A 22,862-nucleotide genomic window follows, 5' to 3' on the forward strand; every position below is an offset into this window, starting at 1 on the left:
TGTTATGACAACCCAGAAGTGCTGTGTTGATTTTACTTCCTCCCCTGTCAATAGGGTTACCTTTGGATGGCATTCTTACTGCCACATGTGAGCATGGCACAGGAAATCACACCATTGCCATTGTTCTGCAGAGTGGCAGTGAAAGGATTGCTGCTGTGTTTGAGGAGCACAGACTAGCCACAGAGACTCCAACATCCCAGCTATCTGTGATCTTAAAGCACAACATCTCAAAGATAAAAAAACTTGGGATCCCTTTTGTTTTAGAAGCTGCTGGCTATTATGAGGTAAGAAGAGTTCTACCTGTGAAAGTTTAATTTCTGACAGGACAATTTGTGTATAATAACTCTAGACTTTTCCTGTGCACTGTAGATATTTATTTTAGAAGCTGCTCTGGTTTTGAGAATACTAAATTACTGAGTGAAAGAAAGGTATTGTCTGGTTCCTTGTCATACTGTGGACATGTCATCTGACCTCTTGGACCTGAATCTAGACTAAATGGGATGCTACATTCAGTTCTCATTTAAGTGAAGTGCTTTGCTGCATATGAACAGATGCCTTGTCCAATTTTATTTTTCCCCTATAAATAGAAAGTGGACCAGGAGGCCTAAGGCTTGCATCTGGTGCTGGATTTAACTGGTATCCTTTGGAAGGCTGCTAAAGAGCAGAACAGTGTTTTGCATGGCTTTCCCTTTGGGAATTCCTACTCACAGAAGGATTATGGACCATGATTCCTCGTATGGTGTTGCTTGGCCACTGTTCTCTCTGTCTGCATTTCTGCTATAGATCTGTGAATGTTATAGCTCTTTTGCATTGCAGACTATCTTTCCATAAAAGAAGGGCTCATATACTTTGCTATCTCAAACATCCACTGAAAGGCTCAAGTCACTCACATGCTTATATTTGGGTGGCTTCAACCATTGTGGTAGGGTGAGACACAGAGGTGTACAGAGAAAGAATTCTAAACTGTCTCTTTTCCTTGCTTTATAGTAGTTCCAGTGCTTTAATTGTTTGTGCCTGAGGGCTCAAATCCTTCAGGGTACTGAATGCTCTCAATATGTTCTGGAGCCAGAAGAAATTATTGATACACTGTATTTAGAAGGTCTGACATAACACCACAATCTCCATTTGAAATGAGGCTGCCTTGATGAATTTGCACTTTTATTTTATTTTATTTTACCAGTGCTGCTGCCCTGACACAGGCTGTGATGTTTAAGCACTATGAAACACACTCTGCTGTTCCCAGTTGTTGCTGGAATGTTGTTGTTTGTTTTTTTCCATTATTTGGTTTCTTTTCTGCATAGAATTTCTCCAGAAAGATTGCTGTGGGGATAACAACCACAGTGGAGACACAGCAGCTCAAGATTGAAATAGAAAAGAAAGCCACTGACACTGCTATGGAAATTTCTCTTTTACTTCACCATGATGTGGGAGAACTGATGGACATTTTTCCACGTGTACTAGAGGTTTGCAGAAATCCTGCCATATATTGTAATGTATTTAGTGCACTAAACACTAAACTGTTTATCTTTTTGAAGCACAACTCTAATGCTTCATCTTAAATCTGTGTTTTGGTGCCTTCATCCATTTGATCCTTAAAGCAGCCCTGTAACTTGCTCCTTTGAATTTTAGTCCTCCCTGCTTTTCTTCATACTCTGAATGCTTTTTATTGACAACATCAACAGGTTGCTTGCAGTGCAGAATCTGCTCACAAACAACTTTCTGGCCTTTGCAGTGGTGCAATTGCATTTCATCATTTTGAGGTACTGGTTTCATTTATAAACTTTTTCTCAACAATATAGTGTCTTAACTACCATGAAGGGAATCTAAATACTGAAAGTGTCAGACACATAGAAATGGATTTGAGCTTCCTGGAAGTTTTATGTGCACTTTCAAATATTTTCACTCTATTAATTAGGTTTTCTAATTAGGTTTAAATAATTAGGTTTTTTTCCTGTTATTTCTATTATGGAACTCCAAAATAAAGATTTGGGTCCATCTCTCCATTTTTTTCAGCATTTATAATTATATAGGATGAATACAAAATGGTGAAGGCAACAGTTCTCTTCTAGTAATATGAGCTTTTAAAAACAGCATGCAACCTGACAGGAAAGCAAACTTGACAACTGTTTTCTGTAATTTTTCAGACTCCAGCAAGACTTTCACTGAATGGCTCAATATTTACCAGCAACTTTACTGTCATCCTCTTTGGACATGTTTCTTTTCATGATGTATTTGCCTGCCTGCAACTCTATGCCACCACTAGCACCCATCCTCATTTAGAAATCGACTTCCAGCATTCTTTGCCTTCACTTCATTCTCTGGGAATTGCCAGAGAGAACCAGCTGAAGGTGTTAGCCATGAGAAGTGACAAGTACAAGGGCATCCTTGGTATTGTCCTTGGGCCTTGCACTTTGGAAGCTGATGGGGAAGTGAGCCTGGCAAGCAATGAGACAGGATGGGTACTTGCTTTCAGAAACAAGTGCGTCAGTCTAGAGGTAAGCCCAGATTGTTTTCTGCATGCCCTTCCAGTCTGTGTATTTCAGATCACTGAGTCACAGAAAACTGTCTCCTGACACATTTATGGATAGGCCAAATTTGGTCATTAATGTTGTTCTGGCAGAGCAATGAGTCAGAGCACTTGCAGGGGGAAGTATATTTGAATATCACAATTTGGAGTAATACAATGGTAAATGGTACAGCTGTTGCCATAAAAATGTTGCTTAATAATAGTTTATTAATTAAAATAAACTTTTGTCCTGAAAGTGAAAAGCATGCTTTTTCAGTTTGGAATTGTGGAGGTTAAGATTTTTTTCTTCTACGTTAGTTATGAAAAGATTATTGTAGGATTTATTCTTCTTTCCCCCCTCCCTCCCATTTTTTTTTCCAAGTTTTTCACCAGAGAGAAATCAGAAATTTCTGATTTCTCTATGAAACAAACTCTCTTGTGTGGTCCTTTCCAAAAGCAGATTGTTTCAGAAAGAAGGAATACTTTCTTATGAATTAGGAACAAATGAGGAAGACAGTTACTTTACTTTGTGTGTTTTAAACCATGTAATCTTTTCTGTTGCAGAGGATGGGATTGCCTCATGCTGCAGTCTTGGGGGGCTCATTTCGACAGAACATCTGCAACGTGGGCTTGTTAGTGAACCTGCAGTGTGATGGCAGAGCAGTGCATGTGCAGATAGACACCTCCTGCCAGCATGAATATACACTCCAAGGGATGCTCAGGCATTCACTTCCCTGGCTCAGCCAGCTTGGGCTGCCTTTTGAAAACTCTGTCCTATTCTCTGCAGCCACAGACTCCACCACAGAGGGCATTTTCCTGCTGCAGGCTGGCAGATGCAGACTGAGGGCTAGAGGGGATTTCTGTGTTCAGAATAAAGCTGACTGGACCCTGGAAACAGAAACAGAATGTCAACTTCTACAGGTAGCTCTGGGAAGCTTTTAAAGAGAGTTTGGGGATCAAATAAAGGCCTTTTGGGTTTTAGCTAAAATGCCAGTGCTGGAGTGCTGGGCAGGCACGCCTGTCTCACAGCATCAGGCAAAGGCAGTGTCTGTTCATCCTGTTCTCAGGTGCTCTCTGGAGACTGAGATCAGCTCAGCCTTTGCTGACTGTTGCCTTTGCAGGCCAACACTGCCCTCTAAGGCTGAACAGCAATATTAGCTTGAACTCTGTCAAAAATACATTCCCTGGTCTGTGAGGATTATATCAAAATAGAATTTCCTTGATTTTTCCAGTTAGCTTCACTGACTATGTTAGAAAGAGTGACTATTGCAAAATCAGGGGCTTTTTTTCTAGATGCTTACAGGCATTTATATTTTGCTTTCAAATCCTCAAACTGAATAACTTCCTCAACTATGAGGTGGCAACATAAAAATAAAAATGACAGGAAAGTTGAAATGAAGAGGGAATGAGAACCCCTAAAGTATTAAAAATAGTAAAATTTTCAGTGTTTTTAGAATTCTTTTGACAGAATAGGAAGAAACCTTTCATTTGGGATGTTGCACAAGACAAGATGTAAACTTAATTATAAAAAAACCCCTTCTACAACCAGATGCAAGAATGTCTCTTAGGTCTATGATTTTTTATACATTAATTTTTTTGAAAACTGAGATTGATGTGGTCTGGATGAAGCATACAATGTTTAGTAAACTTTGCCAATCTGAAGAAACAGGTATTTTGTATTTTTGTAAAACTTTGTAAAGATGCAGAAGTTGTTAATTCTGCAGGACAGTCCTTAAATCTTCCATCAGGTCCTATTCAGAAAAAATCACCATCATTCTTGTTGAGAGGGAGAAAAATGGCAGCATGGAGATTATAGGTTTTTGTCTCTGATATTGTATCACATAATACACACTTGTCTTAAAGTGTTTGTATATTTCAGTGTATTTTTTGTTTAAATCTTGATAGGATCTCAGTTTCCCAACTCAGTCACGTCTCACAGGATCCATTCAGAAAGACAAGTGCCAGGCAGAGCTGCTCTCTGTCCTGGAAACAGAAGGCAAAACTGCCCATCTTGAAGTGAGAGCAGAGTGCAAGCCAAAGATGGCTCTGGAAATTCAGTTCAGGCATGACCTCCCCCAGCTGAAGGAAATCCCAAGGGAAAATGAGCTGTCCATCACTGTATGGAAACACTTAAAGTATCTCATTGGAGTTGGAATGAAATTGGGTGCCTGTGAGCTTCAAATCAATGGGGACTTTGACCCTGAAAAGAACCTTCAGTGGAAAATGCTTATAGAAAACAAATGCCAAACGATTCAGGTATGGACAAGAATTTTCTCCTTTAATGTTGAATTTATACATCTTTGTAGCTGCTGAAGTCAAAAGACAATAATCTAAGTATTTCAAAGAAGTAGCATAGAAATAAGAAAAGCATTCTCTTTTAATGTTACTTCTTATTTCTGGAGCCAGTCATTCACTGTATTTTCATTTGGCATACACCAAATTTGCTATTAATCAATACCTGTAGATAATGGACTTGCTCGTAGTAGCTCTGATGTGTTTTCTAAAATATGATTGAGAATTCTGCAGGGCTTTTCTGTTCAGAAATAATGATTATTCAAAGTTGTCTTTGGCTTTCTCAGCAGTTTGAGAAACAAACTCTGAAATAGTTTAAAAATATATAAAGTAAATAGATAATCTTCATGTCAGAAAATTCAGTGTATGGAAAGTTTGAGAGACATGTTATCACATTATGATCTGTGGATTCAATATGCAAGTCAGGGTAAATCTGAATATACAAAGATGAGATTCATCTGCCCTTTTCCAAAAACAGAACTGCCATAATAAACTTATGTATACTGTCTGGTTTCACTGAATTTATGGATGCTTTGGGCCTCTTGGACAATGCCAAGCATAGAATATTAATTAACTTTTCATTTAGGCAGGAAGAGCTGCCACATTGTCCAGTGTTCTGTTTATGCTGACTCATTTATCAAAAATAATCAGACAAATTCAAAATAAAAAAGACGACATTTATAAAATGTATTGAAAAGCTCTCAAGATTTTGAAATGTCCTGTACCTATGCTGCCTGGTATACTTGATTTTACAGCTAGGTGATTAACGTTACCATTAGGAAGTAAGTTTCAGGGGTATAATGTATTTGTGGTAAAATGCAAAAGTAGTGATTTTAAAAAGTTTTCTCTTATTTTTACAGGATCTTGGAGCACCAATGAAAATTGATGGCTCAGGCTACCTCTGGAAGGATAAAATGAACCTAGATTCACAGACACTGATCATTGTTGATGAAAGTAAATTCCGAGGCCTCCTTATACTAAAAGTCACTGATGTGAGTACCCTGCATGCTGTTGGAATGCCTGAACAAAGTACTGAGTAATGTACTCTAACCTATGTTATTTTCAACAAATAGTCAAGCTTCAGTAATAAGTGCCAGAATAAAAATGAAGTAATAAAATCTTTGAAAATCTGGCACCTTCAATGTGCAGTAACCAGTTAATAGGATGTATGCTCTGGTACTTCCTGAATAATTTCCTTGTTATGCTCTTTATATGTAATTTTTTTACTGTTTGGATTGTACTGTTGGATGTTCTTTACATCACTGTGATTTATCCTGCAAAATAATAGGCAGTGATTGAGACACTGCTGTTTGTTTATTCAGTGAGACAGCAACACAGGCAAGGCTGTGAATCTCTTGCTTTTCTGTTGACAATTACAAGTATGGATTCTCTTGTCATCAGAGCAGGAGAGCAGAGAACACACATAGGTATCTCTTTCCTCAAGGTGTTTCACTTTCCTGCCATAACTGCTAAGAGAAACAACATAGCTAGTGGGAGTTTAATTCATATTAAATGTAGGACAGGCAGATTTCTGGTTTGAGCTCTGTACTGCAGCAATCTTTGGGTTCTACATGTGCTTTGCTGTCTATGCTGTGAAATATTAACAGGAAAAGCAAGAGTTGGATGCGGTGCTAACCCATAACATCCAAGGAGCTGCTGACATTGGCATTCCCATGAGGATGCTACTTGATGTCATATCAGAAAAAAAAAGTGACTTCTATAAAGGATTTATTCATTTCTGTGTGAACAGCAAGCAAGTAAGTGTCTCCTCCATGTTAGTAATATGTGAAATAGAGGTCAAAGTGAGCTAATTGATTTGGTAAATACTGTTTCTGCAAACAATCCAAATGCAGTACTTAGCAGGGGCTAGGTTAGTTCTAAAGGCTTTGATTAAATGAAGACAGTATCTTTCAGCCACTCCTTCTGTGCAATTGCTCCTCACAACAAATTTGACATCAACAATGATCCATGACTCCCATTTGTAAATTATATCAAACCCTCCTTATCAAGAATCTTCACTTGGTGCAGCATATTCCCTTTTATAGTAGTTCAAAGTTGTGACTTCCAAAAAAATTAGACAGTTTTATGACAAGTTTTTTTTTACAAGTTTTTATAGTTTTCATAATTTTATTCTGATGTGTAACTAGTCTAATAATTACAGTTATTCAGAAAAGTCTCCATATCAGACATGTGCCACAGTTAACTTTTGTCATATTTACTTGAACTGAGCAGATTACAGAAGAACTGAACTTTGTCCAGAAGTTCGATGTTGTTTCTCTTAACTACAAACTGACTCATAACATAGAGACATTGAAGACTCTGCAAATAAAAGACAGGATTGAATTGCAGGTAGGTTATGGACCTGGAGCCATGCCATGAGGGGAACAGCAGCTGGGGAACTGAGATGGCAAAGAGCGGTGGGTGTAGATGGGACCTTACACGTTTGCTGTTTGGGGAAGGGGAGTCCAGGTGCTCCTTTTGTTCTTGAGGGGAGTCCAGAAGCTCAGTTTGTTCTCATGGGAGAATAGCTTAGACCAGGACTTTCCACAGGCCTGGGCCTGAAGGCTGGCTTCCAGTGTGGAGTGAGAGGAGGGCACTGCATTTGTGTGACTAACAGAGCTGCAGTGTCCCCTGGACACACAGGGCAGAGGGGAGCACTGCTGGGATTTCACTGGATCCTTTCCAAATAGTATTTTCCTTCTGAACTCTGATTACCTGGCATATATTTTTTTTTATCTGAGAAACACAAGACTTATTAACTGTGTAACTGAATAGCATAAAAGCATGGCCATACTTGAGAATACATGTTAAATGTTTGTATTCTAAAATAAAAGGGACATCTCTAAGTATGTTGTGTTACAAAATTATACAAGAAGCATCTTTGACACATCTTTGAGATCATACTGTCTCAACCAAAGAAAGAGCCCTGACCAGCAGGAGCTTCTTTAACTTTTGCAATTCTGTCTTTTCACAATTCATTTTTGTTGCACACAGGCTATCTTGAACCTCAAAGTCATCAGAAGCTTTAGTTTGAAAGTGCTTTATGGTGCACACCTAACAGCTATTGAAGGACAAATCCAGGAGTCTGAAACAACTACCAACTTAACAGGGAATTTCCATCACTCTTTGCCATGGCTGCTACAAGCCAGAGTCCCATCATCTTTACAGGTAGTTTTGAGGTTTTGTTTGTTTGTTTTTTGGTTGGTTTTAATTATAATTATTGTCCCGTAAAAAGATGCAATTCAAGCTCATGGCTTGAATGAAAACCTCCATTTTGTAAGGTACAGGATGGAAGCTGAGATTTTTCTGATATTATAAACTGTGGATGCCTAAAACCTGAGCTACTGAAATAGAAAGTTTCTCCTTGACTGCTTTCTGAGTGAGATTCTTCCATTCTGATCAGTTAGTAGAGTGGATACTGTTGATATTGTAATTCTACAACTCTCCTATGCTCTTTAATGGGAATATGATACTGAAAGAAGTATTTCTTTGGGTGCTGCTTACATATCTGGTAAATATTGCCCATAAGTGTAGAGTAAGTATCCTTTGAAAAGGGAGTTGTGTTTGTGGGATAAAGAAGAACCTAATGAGAATTTAACATAGATCAGTGAGGCTGGCATGACTTGACATTCATTCAGTTGAATGAGCTTCATACTTGAAAGTCAAAGATGGTTGATGAAAGGCCAAGAGACATTTTGTTAATGAATAGATTTTGACATAAGTATAGACTAGAGAGAACTTTCTTTCACTTCCATTTTCTCCTGTACTAAAATTAAATAGTATTTAAATATTGCTTTGAGAACTTATATCTGTGCATCATTTTTTAGATAGATCTGGTTTTTCAAGGGAGAAACACTACTCAAGAGAGATACGTGCACATTGCAGCTGGAGAAGAATCAATCATGTACATAATAAACTCTTATTATGTTGGTCACCAAGTGGATCTCTTCTGCCAGAGTGTGCACAGCAGTGAGGTACTCCAGGCATCTGGCTACCCTAAAGTAATTAACTTGATTTTCAGCTTACAGAAATCAGGTGGGTACCTGCCATTCTTGGCAGGGTTTTTATTCTATAATAGCTCTTTGAGGATATTTCAGCTGTTCCTCCAACAGCTACAAACTAAGATTTGCTTGTAGGACCTAAAAAGAGGTTTGATCTTGTTTGTAAATAAAATTGTCGTTCTGAAACTGCATCTGTGATTAGTTGATGAAGCCAGTCTACTCTCAAAGCTTGCCCTGGCATAAATGCTATCTACATATCTCCCTTACACCGTGATCAGGTGCCTTAAGTGCCCACAGGGGATTATATTCATGTTGGAGAAAACTCAACAACTGTGAGAGCACCAAAGGGCAGGAATTAGAGGTTAGCAGGCACTGAATCAATACTAATGTGAGTGGCATCATCTCCTTTCACCCATTCAGAAAAAAGCAGCAGGACGAGAGGTCACTCTCAGGACAGCCACAGTCACCAAGTGATTTCTACCACAAAACCCACCATTTCTGTGGGTTTTGTCTTATCATAAAGAATTTGGTGGCTTTCACATCTCTTATCTCATTCTTATCTTTTAGCAGTCTTGTATTTTGCTTTTCAAAAATGAAAAGCTGGTAGGAAAGTGGGTAAAGGTCTTCAGGTCATGCTCTTTGGACATTGTTGAGCTGCTGTAGCTGGAACCAGAGCAATCACTGGAGGTCAGAACAGCTCAAAGCTCTTCCCTGGAAGAGGCTGCTGTAGGCACAGATGCAGTTGGCTGAATGGATTAGTCATCTCTAGCTGCACAAACACATTCCTGACAGGAACTAACTTTCCACGAAACACTGGACGTGGGTACAGAAGCTCTGTTACCACAAGACTTTGTAAGGATAAAGTTCAAGGACATCCAGAAAAACTCTGCCCTCTTCCAACCACAGGCCGAAGTTCTTGTAATCCTGAGTGATGACTTTGTCTTGATGAATGTATTAACCTAAAAGCTGGCTGGATTGATTTTATGCATGCAATACTGAAATTTCTCAAAAATTAGCTGTTCAAATTGGCACTATTTTGTCCCTTCTACATAGAAAACAAAGCCAAGACGGTCTGTGAAATCCAATATGATGAGAAAGACATAACTGTGACTGTGGATGTTGACACAGACTCTGAACACTTTGGTATATTTGTGTTCATGGCAGAGGTGAAGCATTCAATATCACTTCTCCATCACCTGGGACTTCCCTTCTTTCTTAAGGTAATGCACCATGGAACTTTTGCTGTACTTTGATGAAAGCTGTCACTTGAGTTGCATTTGAATTAATCCAGAGAACTTCAAGTGGCCTCAGTGAAATTACTCCAAGTTTATATACAAGCACAGCTGAGAGCTGACTTGGCCCAGTTTATCTGAATCCTTGTTTAACGTAAGTACAGAGCTAGTGGTCTGTTTCCAAGGAGCCTGGTCAGGTACCTGGAATCCCGAGTTTCAGTGTTAATAATTTCAGGAATTCACGTATTTACTATCACTTTGCAGCTGATAGGACTCACAAAAGTAGAAAGAACTTTTGGTAGAAAACAGCTGTCCTTCATACCTAGAGAACTCCTTGGCTTGGTTAAACAACTTTTAGCACAAATACCTAGAATGCTTCAGTGCTGAATAAATAGAAGTAGATTTATATTCCAATCTACTTGATAGGATCAACAAAGGCTGTACCTGTTTATCCCTTGGGAGAAAGGAGGATCAGTTGAAATGTCCCCTTCCCTTTTGAAGGGTAGTATATAGAAAAGCACTTTCAAGTGATCCACCACCTTCTCTTCAAATAACAGGACATGTAGCTAGGATGCAAGAGTAAAGGTCAACTTTCCTGAACATAAACATTGGATCAATATTAAACCTGTATATTAAGTATCTGTTTTTCAAGGGAATATTTACTGCCATCCTTTTATTGAAAGGTAGAAGATATTTTCACTGCTTCTTCCCCATTAATATTTAGTGAAATGTCTCTTATCCTCTAAATGCTTGAATGAAAAAAAAAAAAAAAGAAAAACAGAGATGGTCATTCTTGCGGTGCCTTCTTAATGTATAAGGTGTGAGTATAACCAGGGTACTTCAGAATTACCGAAGTACTACTGAAGAAGTTTTGACAGACTTTGGCAAATATCAGTGTTGATACTAAAGTGTGGGAAACAGCCCTTATCTTTCCCAGAGAGATTCTTTAGCATTTTCAAGATAAGGCTGTAGATGATGTAGCAGCTGTGGGAGGAAGAAAATGCCCTGGAGTGAAAAAAGAGCACGTTTTCTTTCTAGTATGAAAAATGAGAGTGAAGACATAGTAGATTTAGACTTAAAACCAGATAAGGGTACATTGAAAATGACACTAATGTTTGTCATTAATGCAAATGAGTAGCTATGGAAACACAAACACAAAAAAGGAAAACCTCTCTTGAGGCTTTTGGTTTACATCTAGGAAGCATCCAGAAGGCTTTACTGGAAAAACTTCAGTCAAGATGATGATTTTAAGTGAGTCAAGATTGTGCTCAATTGAGGTGAAATGATGGGTAGAAGTTATGGCATGTGATTTGTTTATTTTTCCTTCTCCACAGATGACAGTTCAAGAAGTCATGACTGAAAATGAAACTGAAGGTGCTCTGAGGCTGACCTATGAACAAAACAAAAACTTCTCCTTTTCCATCTGTAGAAAAAAAGACCAACAAGGGTAAAAGGGTCATTCTGAGCACTATAAAAATCTCATTAGGCCACTGTGATTCCATGGAAAACAGTTACAGTATTAATCACCAAATCACTGGTGAACTGGATAACAAAACTTGGATAAAGTGAGTAGTCACCCCAAACACTGTAAACCTCAGGGAGCTTCTGAAGGCAGCAAGACAGATTCCTCCCCTCACAGCCTGGGACTTGTCTCTCTGCCTGCCCACACAGAATCCAAGCAACAGACAGTGAAAGAGTCCATAAAGCTCTAGGCCTGAGCTAGACAAGTACTTAAAAATATAACTTAATGTAACTATTTAAACCTTATTAAATTGTTTTGGCACAGTTACAGTTGAAACTTGTAAAATTATGCAGACTTGGTTTTCTAAGTTGGTATTAGTATGGCTGTATCTGCACAAAACTGTAGGCTTTTAAGGGTGTTCAGAGGTGTGATAATTTCAGCCTTGGGGTATTTCAGATATTTTTTAAGTTTCTAGTAAAAGACCTTTGCACTGAAAAGTCTTGTAAGTTCTGTTAAAATCTCTAATCATTGTAAATTCTAAGTTTGTAAACCATGGCAGGGCTTGTGAAGTCAGATTCCAAAATGCCTTTCTCATTTTTAAAAAGCTCATGCATTTGCTATGGCAAAGTGATTTCTGGTCCAGTGGGCTACATTCTGTCCCTGGGATGCATATACAGATTTTTTAAATTGAGCTCAGAGGTGGTAATTTTGTGTGAATGCATCAAAAACTGGGAGCTGGCTAAGTGTTCAGTGGCAGGTGCTGCCATTTTAATTCTAAAAGCTGTGGCAGACTTGGAGCTAACTTGAACTGTGCTGCCAGTAGGAGTGGACTTTCTGAAATATTGTTGAACAAGAATACATTTTTTCCCTTTAGTGAAGAGTTGAATATAAAAGCACTCCAGACTCATCCCTTCCTTCTACAGTACTTCCCCTGTGCAGCAGAACTGTCTTCTAAGGTAACTATCTGCAAGTAATCCACTGCATGCATCACTGCAAAGTAGACTTGTCTAATATGTTAGGAGTCAAGCTGCTTTATTTCCAGTACTAGTATCTCTAACATTTTGCTATTGTTGAGGATGTTCCTGTTTGTAAAGATGTTAACAATCCCAGTCTTCTCTTTTCCCTTTTTTTTAAAATAATTATTTTTTTTAATTTAATGGGTACTTGCAAAGGTTAATTATGATATGAGCGAAGCAAAAGGCAAACTCTACCTCAGGATGGAAAAAAGGGATTTCAATGTTTCAGCAAAGCTAACTTTGACTGGAAGCAGCTACACTAACGCCATTGAAGTGACACAGACCATGGCCCAGGTTGGTACCAGCCACTGATGGCAAAGGCAGGCTGTGACAGGAGGGCACTCAGGGGGTGGCTGCCAGGCAGTGAAGGCCAAACACAGCTGCTGCTGTGGTGAGGTGTTTTGGCCTTGATTTCTCCAGTAGCATGAGCAAACATTTGACTATGGATTAGTTTGACTTTATATTTGTTTGCTCCTGTAGATGGAGCACTCAAATAGGATTCATAGGAAATAAGAAAAAGAATGTGTTATAAACTGAACCAGTTTTTACAATGCAGGTACCACACACTTCTTTCTCTAAATAAGAAAAAATGTCACAAATACCTATTGTTGTTTGTGCTATCTGCTGGATTTATTTTGTAATAGTGGAACTCTTGATGTTGTAAGGATTTTTCTGTGAGATAAAAGAAAATCAAACTGTATAATAACCAAAGACTGTTGTAAAGGGAATACTCTGTTGTTTATGTACATTTCATTATTTGCAAAGATGACTTTCTGTAGAAATGAAGACAAGTAGAAATTAATAGCTGCTTGTATGAGAGCAGTGGACTTAGAGTATCAATTTACTAGACCTCTAAAAACACATTCCTACAGACCCCACAGGACTTTGGGGTATCAAAATTACATTTAGGTTTTATCTTCTCACGAAACTTGGGATATAATGTTTGCCCTCTTTTATTTTTAGTTTAAAATTCTTCCAAGGCAACTTGTGTTCATGACAATTTACCAAAAAGGCAACAGAACTCGTCTGCTGAGGCACATTGCCCTGTGGGATGGCAAAGAGATAAAGCTAACAGGCACTTACACTGGACTCTTCCCAAAGCTGCATGGAGGTCATGGCATTCAGGGTAGGTTTCTCAAGTCTTTTACAAGTGTTCAAATCAGACTGTAAAATAAAATAAACTACATAAATCTGATTTTAAAATGCATATTCTAAATGCATGTCCAAAGGGTTTCAATCCTGGTTTCAATTTAGGGCTTCTAAGGTCTTATTTGCTTTAAATTCACTATAGGTCTGGCTGTTAGAAATGTCCACTTCAGAACACTCTTTCTGCTTTGTGGATATGGAACATAAAACTTAAGTATTGGGTGCTGAAGGGAGCACTGATCACACTGGCTGTTACCTTGAGGTCTTAAACCTTTATGTTGAGGTTTTTATGATCTGAAGATAGAAAAGATGCACTTACCTGTTTGAGTATTGTAAGCTGTTCCTCTTTCAGTGTAAGGCCATCTCAGTTTCACACAGATTACTTCTCTGGCTATTGTTGCTGAAGTTGCTCTGGGTGTAGCTGTCAATCTTTTGGTTATTGCAGGTAACTACTGTTCTGTTGGTAAATAGAGAGGGTTCCTGTTTTCTCTTACATTTCCTCATGTTGAGCAGACATCAGCACCCTGAAGTCCTTGTGGCTGCTGGGTAGGGCGGTGTGTGAGAGCCGAGACCGTTTCCCTGAGAACCAAGGGATATCCTGCTGCTTGTGGGAAAATGTCCTGGGAACAGTCATGATTCCTGCTGGAAAATCTTACTTGTTTGTTTTCCTTGTAGTTGAACTTCTCCATCCTCTCTCCATCCCTTTTCCACGGCATGCCTGGGTCAACTTATATGTGAAACATTCAGCACGCAGTCACCAGGATGATCTTACTGTCATTTGGAATGAGACAGACAAGGTAGAGTGGCCCAGTGCAAATAAATGTCAGGAGAATGACAGGAATATCAAGAGGACCCTTTTTTTTTATTAAAAAAAGGAACTAAGCAAGCCAGGGAACTTGACTATATGGCAAACTGTCCCCCTTCTTGGATGTATAAGAAATTTTGACTGTGAAAGATGAGCAGCTGATATTCTTGTAGGAAGTATTTTCAGGCCACAGTGGTTTTTTTGTTTGCAGTAACCCCACACCTTGCTGCTTAACCAAAGGTAATGAAATGTGTAACCTTCAAAGCACTGGATAAAGGCCTCTGAGATTAGGTGGGAAGAATAGCACAAATGTCATGCTTAAAGCAGCTTATGGACAAAGAAGTGAAATCTGAGTGAGTATGAGCATTAGCTGAGATTTTAAAAGGATGAAGAATTCATTGCATGGGTATAATACTGGATTTACCCACACAAAAGTGGACACATACCTTGCTTAACATTTTCAGCTTTACTGATTCAGTCAAATTTTGTATTTCATTCTTTCACTCTCCTCCTTTTTTGCAAGACTGACAAATGTGGAACAGTTGAAACTGGTCTCTGTTTTCATAAAATAACTCAGGACTGTTTTTTAAAAATATAAGGAATGAAAAAGACAGAAGTAGGAGAACATAGGGTAGGTAGATCTCCAGATGTGGTTAAGGGGGGACACTCTTCTGACTTGCTGCTAACTGTGCTATCTTTACATGTGCATCTGAAATGAAGCACCTTAGCTGAGTATTACATTATTTTCTGAATAATGGAAAGATAGAAGACAATGTATAAAACATGCTACCACACATAAAATTAACATGCCTGCAAAGAGCACGGAATTTTTTGATTTCTTTAAAAAGTGTTAAAATTCCAAAATATACTTTAGCAGTTGTATAGAATGTATTTTTTACTACTGCTTAAATTACCACAAATATTTAAATGCCACCACTGTCTAAATTACCACAAAAGTATTTTTCTCTCAACAACATAACAGAATTTAGTTCCTGATGAAGCAAATGTTTTTTCTTGTGCTTTAACTTTGCAAGCTGTCTAATGACTCTGTGGCAGTGCAGCCTGCAGTGCCTAAAGATGAGATCAAAATTAAGCCTCAACAAACTTAAGCACTGTTCATGATTTTAGTAAAATACAGAGAGTAGTTCTGCTTTTAGCTGTGCTATGAGGCAGAAATTGTCCTAATTTGAACATTAATTTCCCTTACTACTTCAGAAAGGGCTTTGTTGTGCACATAATTCATCTGAGGACAAGGCACAGGGAAATCTTACTGGGTACATGTTTGAGGTTAGTATGTGAGAGGTGTTTTATTTCACAATTTCCTTTTCTATCTGTTGATATGGATCAGATATCAGTGTCATCCTCTCTGAAGTTTGGAAGACACCGGACAAGCTACAGAGCTGCTGTTACCCACCCATTTAATTACACTCTGAAGCAACTGGAGGTGAATTCCCTGTCAGAAAGAAGGGGCAGAAAGTACAACCAGCAGGTGAGATCATGAGACTGGGCTGCAAAACACACAGCTGTGATGCTGCACTTACTGTGAGTGTACCTTTCATCCCTGAGAATTGCAGAACCAAAAATCATCCTGAAAAATGTAAAGAGCACAGAGTGCTGTTACCGCTTATGCCCAAACCACCTGTTTCCTAGCCAACAGCCTTGCACTTTTGGCATTGACCCATTTTGAATGGGAGAAACCCAGAAGTGCCCAGGAACCAGCCAAGCAATGAAAATGAGGCAATTTTTGTCCATAAAGCAATGAACAAACCCTGTAGTCTGCATACACAAGAAAAGCAAAAAAAAAAAAAACAAAACCAAAAAAACCCACAATAAAACTATACAAAAACCCTTTGATACCCCTGTGAAGAAAATGTAATTTTTCTTTGATTGTATAGGAAATTGCAACACAAATGTGAAAATGTGCAAGGCTAGAAAGGCTTTAAACTGTAGTTGCAAAGCATATATAAGGAAAAAGAGGAGGAGGAATTCCACCTTCAAAATCATCCTTCAAGATCAAATACTGCAGTATAATTTCTGTCTGACAATGCCCTGTGTGGGTCAGGACACTGCAGCCGCTGAAGCTGAAGACTTTCAGCAATAAGCTGTGCCAGCTGTGCAGTGTTTGTTCATCTGAAGCCCTTTGGTGCTCAGGGGGGTTTGCACAACACTCAGTATGGTTCCAGAATAATATTCAGAGGAATAAATTCTTCGTGGGGTCATTATTGCAGTTATGCCATTCGTTGCTTTGCATGACAGACCCCAGGCAGCTACCAGAGAGGGTAACAAAAGCCTTCCATGGCCTTGGTTGTAGAAGTGCAGCTTCCCTGTATTTGTCTCAGGCCTGGAGCTTCCAGACAACAGAGTTCCATGGAGTTTGAACATAGATCTGTGGCAGTGGCTCACTGTGGCTTGGTTGTCCTCCACTGGATGGGGATCATTCTGCTGTTTTTAGTCTTGCTGCTAGACAAATCCTTCTCTGCTTTCAGCTGCAGGTCTCAGGGAATGCTGGGCAGCCTGCTCACCTCCAGCTGGGCCTGGAGGACAAATCCAAGGTGGACATTACTGCCTGGGGTGGCTGTGTGACACTCTCTACAGGCCAGGTATGAGTCTCATCCTTGGAAGGGATGAGTGTACCCAAATTTCTGTGTTTGATCCTCACAGAATGTTTTTTTTTCTATACTTGTTACCATATGAAAGCCTTTGGGTCAACCTTTTTGTGTCACAGAGAAAGAAAAATAAACACTGAAAAATTCTGTTTCATGTTGCCAGACATGGTTGTACTTGGGCTCAGGACAGAGCTATCAGCCCCTTAGGTTCCTTGGGAGAGACTGAAGCAGTGTTTCATGGGTATGGAGCATCCAGTGGTTCTTACAGGGTGTGTTTTTGCCCAGGAAACCTACTGCCCAAGGATATACCAAACACTTTATAATATTACCTATATGGCTCAATTTTTTCCACTTTTCCAGCTTCAGAGAATATTAAGCATGAGACACCTGCATGCATGTGGATCTCTAGAGCAAAGACCAGCACTGTTTAATGAATACCTAGATCTGAACTGGGATAACAAAACATTCAAACACAATTTCACATATGAGGTAAGAGAAGGCAATTGTATCTGTTGACTCACAATTTTTATGGAAACTGTTATCAGTAGATGAGAAATTATTTTAGTTTTAGATGTAATGTTGAGTGGATTTTAAGACAGCTACTATAGAGCACCATTTTTTTGTGAAATACCCTTATTCCACTTTACCTTTTATATTTTTCACTACACAGGAAGAAGGCTAAATGGAACATAGTTAAAAAAGAAAGGGTTCTTACAAACTAGAGCCCTCACCTGTGCTCTAAATTTGTAAAACTTGTAGGATGGGGACTGGTAACAAGACTGATAAGCCAAAACATTGTCAAGTGGAAATGTTATGTTTTGGAAATATTACATTAAAATCCTGAAGCTACTAGAAGAACAAAAGCCAGCCTGGGGATGGGATGAGTAGGCTCCAAGGAGTGTCTAAGATCCTGCTGTCATATTTTAACTTTGTTTACTTGGTTCATTGCAGAGAAATCAACTCTTGTATCCTGATAAGTTTCAGTTAGAAGCTGTTCTGGAAAATATTTTTCTGAGCCCATGTACCAAACAGAAGATTCTGGGTAAAATGGAAACAAACTACTGCTCTTACCTGGATTACTATACAAGCTTTGAGTTCTGTGACCTTCCAAATGTAAGTCTGACACAAACACATTGAACCTACTTCAGTTTAAATGTAATTACTTGTTTGGAGAAACTTTCTTCAGCTGCAACTCTTCAGAAGACTTACCATACTTCTGTAACTGAAATAAATGAACAGCATCATTAGATGCACTGAGACAGGAAGGTTCTGTTTGCCACTAGAGTGTATTCTATAGGTCCTTTCATGATTGTAAACATTCTCACTTCCTCCATGTTCTTTTTTTCCTAGTCCTCTTTCAGAGGTATCTTAATTTCATGTTTCTGGAGAATACCAAAACAGGCTCATTTAGTGATCAAAAAGGAAACTAGAGAGGAGTAAAAGTGCTTTCCTTCCCCCATAGGTAAAAGTTTGCTGGTTTTTATGATTGCTCTGCCGGTAGTGATGGATTTTTGAACCGTAATGTAAGCCTATTTTTCTATTACACACTTCGTTAGGTGTATGCTGGTTCTCAGAGTTGCCTGTAGACACTCACAAACACAGAACTTGGAACCTCCAATAAATGTCTCTCTCCAGTTCACAGTGGGTGAAACACATCTTAGTTTCTTTATTTACTGTCAGAGCAGATCTCACTCTATTAGCAACAGGAAAACTTTTTCCCAGACCAAGGTGTGAAAGAACCTGTTTATAATGTAAAGGATGTATATGCATGGTACTCCAAAAGCAGGTGCCTTTGTATTTATTTTTGGTTCATTCTCTTCAAAGGCATCATGGTTTAAGCCCAGCTGGAAATTAAGCACCACAACCACTCACTCAACTCCTGTCTCTCCGTCCCCTCTCCCTGTGGAATGGGGGGGGGGACAATGAAAAGTAAAATTTGTATGTTAAGATAAGAACAGTTTAGTAATTGAAAACAAAGTAAAATACAATAATAATAGTTAATACAACTACTACTATTAATAATAATGAAAAGGAAAAAAACTAAATGAAGTGACGCACAATTGCTAATTACCCTCTGCCCAATTCCAGACCCCCCTTCCCAAACCCAGATTTGCCCCTTCTGGATAACTCCCTCCAGTTCATGTACTGGGCATGATATTCTGTGGTATGGAATATCCCTTTGGCCAGGTTGGGGCACCTCTCCCAGGTGGTGCCCACAGGAGGTGCAGGAGAGACACACACAAAAATGGTCCTTGACTTAGGATAAACATCTGAGCAAAACCAAAACGTCAGTGTGTAACCAACCCTATTCCCACTCCAAATCCTAAACTGTACCAGCTATTGAGAAGGAATTAATTCTATCCCAGAGGAAACCAGGACAATATTCACCTCACCTCCTAAGTATCCCCAACTTTATCAAAACATCTGGCTACAGTAGCTGAGAAGTATAGGAGCAAAAAGCATTGGACATTTTAACAAAATGTGATTCTCAGCAGCTGCTCCTCTGGCCTTAGGGTGTAATCACTCAACATGCTATGTTAGAGCACAGAAACTGAAGATGTGATGAAGACAGTGCTGCGAGGAGCAGGAGGATGTGCTGGTTTCTGAAACAAGTTTTGTTTGGGTGTAGTTTATGACAATGCTGCCACTGTACAAATTTGTACTACTCCAAACAGAGCCTATTTGTTTGGAAATATGTGGAAGCTTTAACACCTTTTTTGTGCATGCTTAGGTAATTGTATTATCTGGAAAGCACCAGCTCAACAAAGATGACATCATTTTGCAGTCAGAGGGCAGATTCCACCTTGCTGATCATGGGAGAGATAAGGGGTTGATTGGAATATCCATAAAGAATCAGAGCACTGCTGATATAAAGAACTACTCTCTGGAAATTGAAGTGAGTTTCTATTTTACTTTACTGACACTGGGGTTTCGTTTTCTGCTGCCATCTCTCTCTCAAATTGATCAGGTGCAGGCAGTGACTATAAAACGGCAGGCAACTCAAAACACTCCTGGTTTCTTTAGGGCTGTCTCTAAAGGAGCAGTTAGGCAGCATCCATGCGGTGTGACTGACAGACAAAGGCAGGCACCAATATTAGTTCTCTGTGGAGCTGTCACAAATAAAGCAGGCATGTTCCCGGTGTAGTGTATCAATTTTAAAAGGCTGTGTGCTGTTATAACTCCCCTTCAGCATGACTGCTCTGTTGTGTGAGATATGGGGTTTTCACCTCCTCATAAGAAAGAGGAAAACAAAATACAATGCTTACACAAAGCATCATTTGCCAGAAAAAAGAACTGACCAAAAAAAAAAAAAAAAAAAAAAGAACTAAAAAAGGCATAGGACAGCCCATATGATGCTCATTCTGAGACAAATATCTTCCTTTTTCTCTCCCCACCACACTCCCATTTTGCATTTGCTTTTAATTTCCTGTGAAATTAATATGGTAACAAGGCAGATGGAGACAATAGAATGAGGCAAAAAACTAATGGAGCTGGCACCATCCAAACTTTTCATTAGCAGGAATGTGGGTACTTCAGTCACTAACTGATACAACAGATCATCCCTTAACAAAATTATGATGATGATTTAATCAGTAACAAATAGTAAATTATTTTTCCATTTGATAAAATGAATATCAGCTCTGCATGACTTTGCTTCATTCTGTGTTTTGGAATAAATGGCACAAATAGCAGCCTCACAGAGAACAGACTGGGACATTATTTCTTTCATTGCTTCCATTAATATTTTGTCCACCAGCCTCATGCTATCCAGTCATTCAGCTCCTGGGCTAGTCACTGTGATGCTTGTGCCCCTCTCAGTGTAACTCCTGCGTAGTGCACAAGCATTGGGAAATATTTCCCTCACCACTTAGCCTTTTGTGGGAAGCACTTATATTTGAACACCATCTCTGAAGGATCCTTAATTCTGTGTGGTGGCTTTGAATAAATGTTTTTCCTTTATGGCTGCAGTTAAGAGCCTTTGAAGATATTTGGCTAGGCCTGACAGGAACTGCTGCTTCCTCATCTGTCCAGAGCCAAATCCTGGTGGAGGGGATTATTGATCAGAAAGAGAAAGTAAAAGTAGCTGCTTCGAAAGGAAAGGAGTGTTTTCAGTACTACATGGGGTATCTGCAAGGTAGGTACCTCAACGACCATGCTTTCAGCCATAGGACTTAGTTTTAGTTCATCCTGCAAAGAGCAGGGAGCTGGACTTGATGATCCTTATGGGTCCCTTCCAACTGGAACTGTTGTGTGACTCCCAGTGTCACTGCTATGAAGAGACAGGAAGAAAGGCTGTGTCTCTAGCACTGAGCTAGCTCAGCTCATTTAGGCTATGGTCTTTCAGATAAAAAAAAAGCTGAAGCTTAAAATTTGTTACAAAGGTCAGTTTGGGAGACATTTTTGTATGATTACAATAGATGGTAACAAAAGATAGGATTAAGTTCCTCTTGATTTGACCATCTTAAAGTTTTGTGCCTTGTTTAAGATAATAATTGCATTCCAAATTCAATAAAGGAAATGAGAGAAGCACCTCCAGACACTGACTGTACCACATGCTGGAACAGCTGTATGAACTGGGATGTATGAAGTGGGATGTGTGTAATCACTGGCTGCAGGGGATTGTCTCACAGCAGTCAGCTCTGACTGACAACTGAGAGGAAAAAAAGGCTATTGGTTCAAGTTATGCCTAACTTCCAGATGAGTAAAGTGAGATGAAATGAGCAGCAAGAGGTGGAGCTCATCCACGTTTCAGCTACATTAGAGTTGGGTGCAAACCAAATAGATTTGGTGGTATCCCAGTTGTCTCAAACTCATGTTGCCAACAATCCCTTATTTCACTTATAGATTTGCCATTCCACACTTCTGCAGGGGAGTTTATCTCAGGTTCATGTCCTCATCTGTAAGTACTATGATGTTTTTGAGATTATAGGACCATTAGTTTGTCAATCACTGAAGTCAAAAATTTGTAGAAATTACTCAACTCTCAACCCAGATTCTACATGCACTTTGCCAACTATTTTTTTATGCTCACCAGTGCTTCTGTGTGTATGGTGGGTGGAACTGACAGGCTTTCATTTAAGGGCTGAGCAGTTTTGAAACATCTGCAACAAGGGACAGGGAGGACTAAAGTAAAAGGCCTGTAAATCAGTGTGACCGAGAGATTTAGATTTACATTAATCCAGTGCTTCCTTTGCAGTAGCAAATCTGTATTTATAATTCATTGACAAGCCACATAGAAAAGATCAAACCCTGACACTGATCTAATTGTCTCTTGTTTATCTCTTGTTTTGTTTTGTTTTTGTTTTTTTCCTCCACACCTAACACACTCAGATTCTGATTGATCACCTAAGTAATTAAAAGCTGGCTTTGAAACAAGGTCTGTCCATATTGTTCCTGTAAATGAAGTGCTCTTTTCATTCCTTAAGGGGATTCGGAAGAAGGAATGGAAGTCAGTGCTTGTTCTGATCGGCAACAGATGGCTGCCGTTAACACCTATCTCAGTATCAATGGTAAAAGGCAGGAAAACGTGGGACAAGTGACTGTAGCAGCTGCTAATGGAAGCTTGAGTTTTCTGGCCCATGGATGTGGGGATCCAATTCTTAAGGCTGAGGTGAGACCCTTGAGTGGCTGTTAACTGCAGCACAATTTTCCAAGAATATTATTTGATTTTTGTCATTTTGATGGAGCACCTTCCATGTAGGCTTCAGGTGAATTTTGGTGAGTAGTCAGGTAAAATTATGCAATGTTTTAATTAGTTTCACGTTGATGTGAGAAGTTACCATGGTGAGAATTAAG

General features: G+C 39.2%; 1 protein-coding gene across 1 annotated transcript in view; it reads left to right on the plus strand.

Moving 5' to 3' along the window:
- LOC130259416 (uncharacterized) overlaps positions 1-22,862 on the plus strand; it is a 76,838-nt gene that overhangs the window by 42,324 nt on the left and 11,652 nt on the right. The window contains exons 39-62 of the mRNA XM_056503677.1: positions 55-284; positions 1,302-1,463; positions 1,683-1,760; positions 2,145-2,495; positions 3,071-3,427; positions 4,412-4,762; positions 5,659-5,790; positions 6,406-6,555; positions 7,031-7,147; positions 7,793-7,966; positions 8,626-8,833; positions 9,853-10,019; positions 11,366-11,478; positions 12,368-12,449; positions 12,666-12,803; positions 13,473-13,635; positions 14,331-14,452; positions 15,809-15,949; positions 16,947-17,060; positions 17,427-17,555; positions 18,018-18,179; positions 19,798-20,205; positions 21,036-21,201; positions 22,493-22,677. Coding sequence (XP_056359652.1) covers positions 55-284; positions 1,302-1,463; positions 1,683-1,760; positions 2,145-2,495; positions 3,071-3,427; positions 4,412-4,762; positions 5,659-5,790; positions 6,406-6,555; positions 7,031-7,147; positions 7,793-7,966; positions 8,626-8,833; positions 9,853-10,019; positions 11,366-11,478; positions 12,368-12,449; positions 12,666-12,803; positions 13,473-13,635; positions 14,331-14,452; positions 15,809-15,949; positions 16,947-17,060; positions 17,427-17,555; positions 18,018-18,179; positions 19,798-20,205; positions 21,036-21,201; positions 22,493-22,677 — 4,400 coding nt within the window. The remainder of the gene's footprint in view (positions 1-54; positions 285-1,301; positions 1,464-1,682; positions 1,761-2,144; positions 2,496-3,070; positions 3,428-4,411; positions 4,763-5,658; positions 5,791-6,405; positions 6,556-7,030; positions 7,148-7,792; positions 7,967-8,625; positions 8,834-9,852; positions 10,020-11,365; positions 11,479-12,367; positions 12,450-12,665; positions 12,804-13,472; positions 13,636-14,330; positions 14,453-15,808; positions 15,950-16,946; positions 17,061-17,426; positions 17,556-18,017; positions 18,180-19,797; positions 20,206-21,035; positions 21,202-22,492; positions 22,678-22,862) is intronic.

The sequence above is a fragment of the Oenanthe melanoleuca genome, chromosome 14, assembly GCF_029582105.1.
Source record: "Oenanthe melanoleuca isolate GR-GAL-2019-014 chromosome 14, OMel1.0, whole genome shotgun sequence".
NCBI lineage: Eukaryota > Metazoa > Chordata > Aves > Passeriformes > Muscicapidae > Oenanthe > Oenanthe melanoleuca.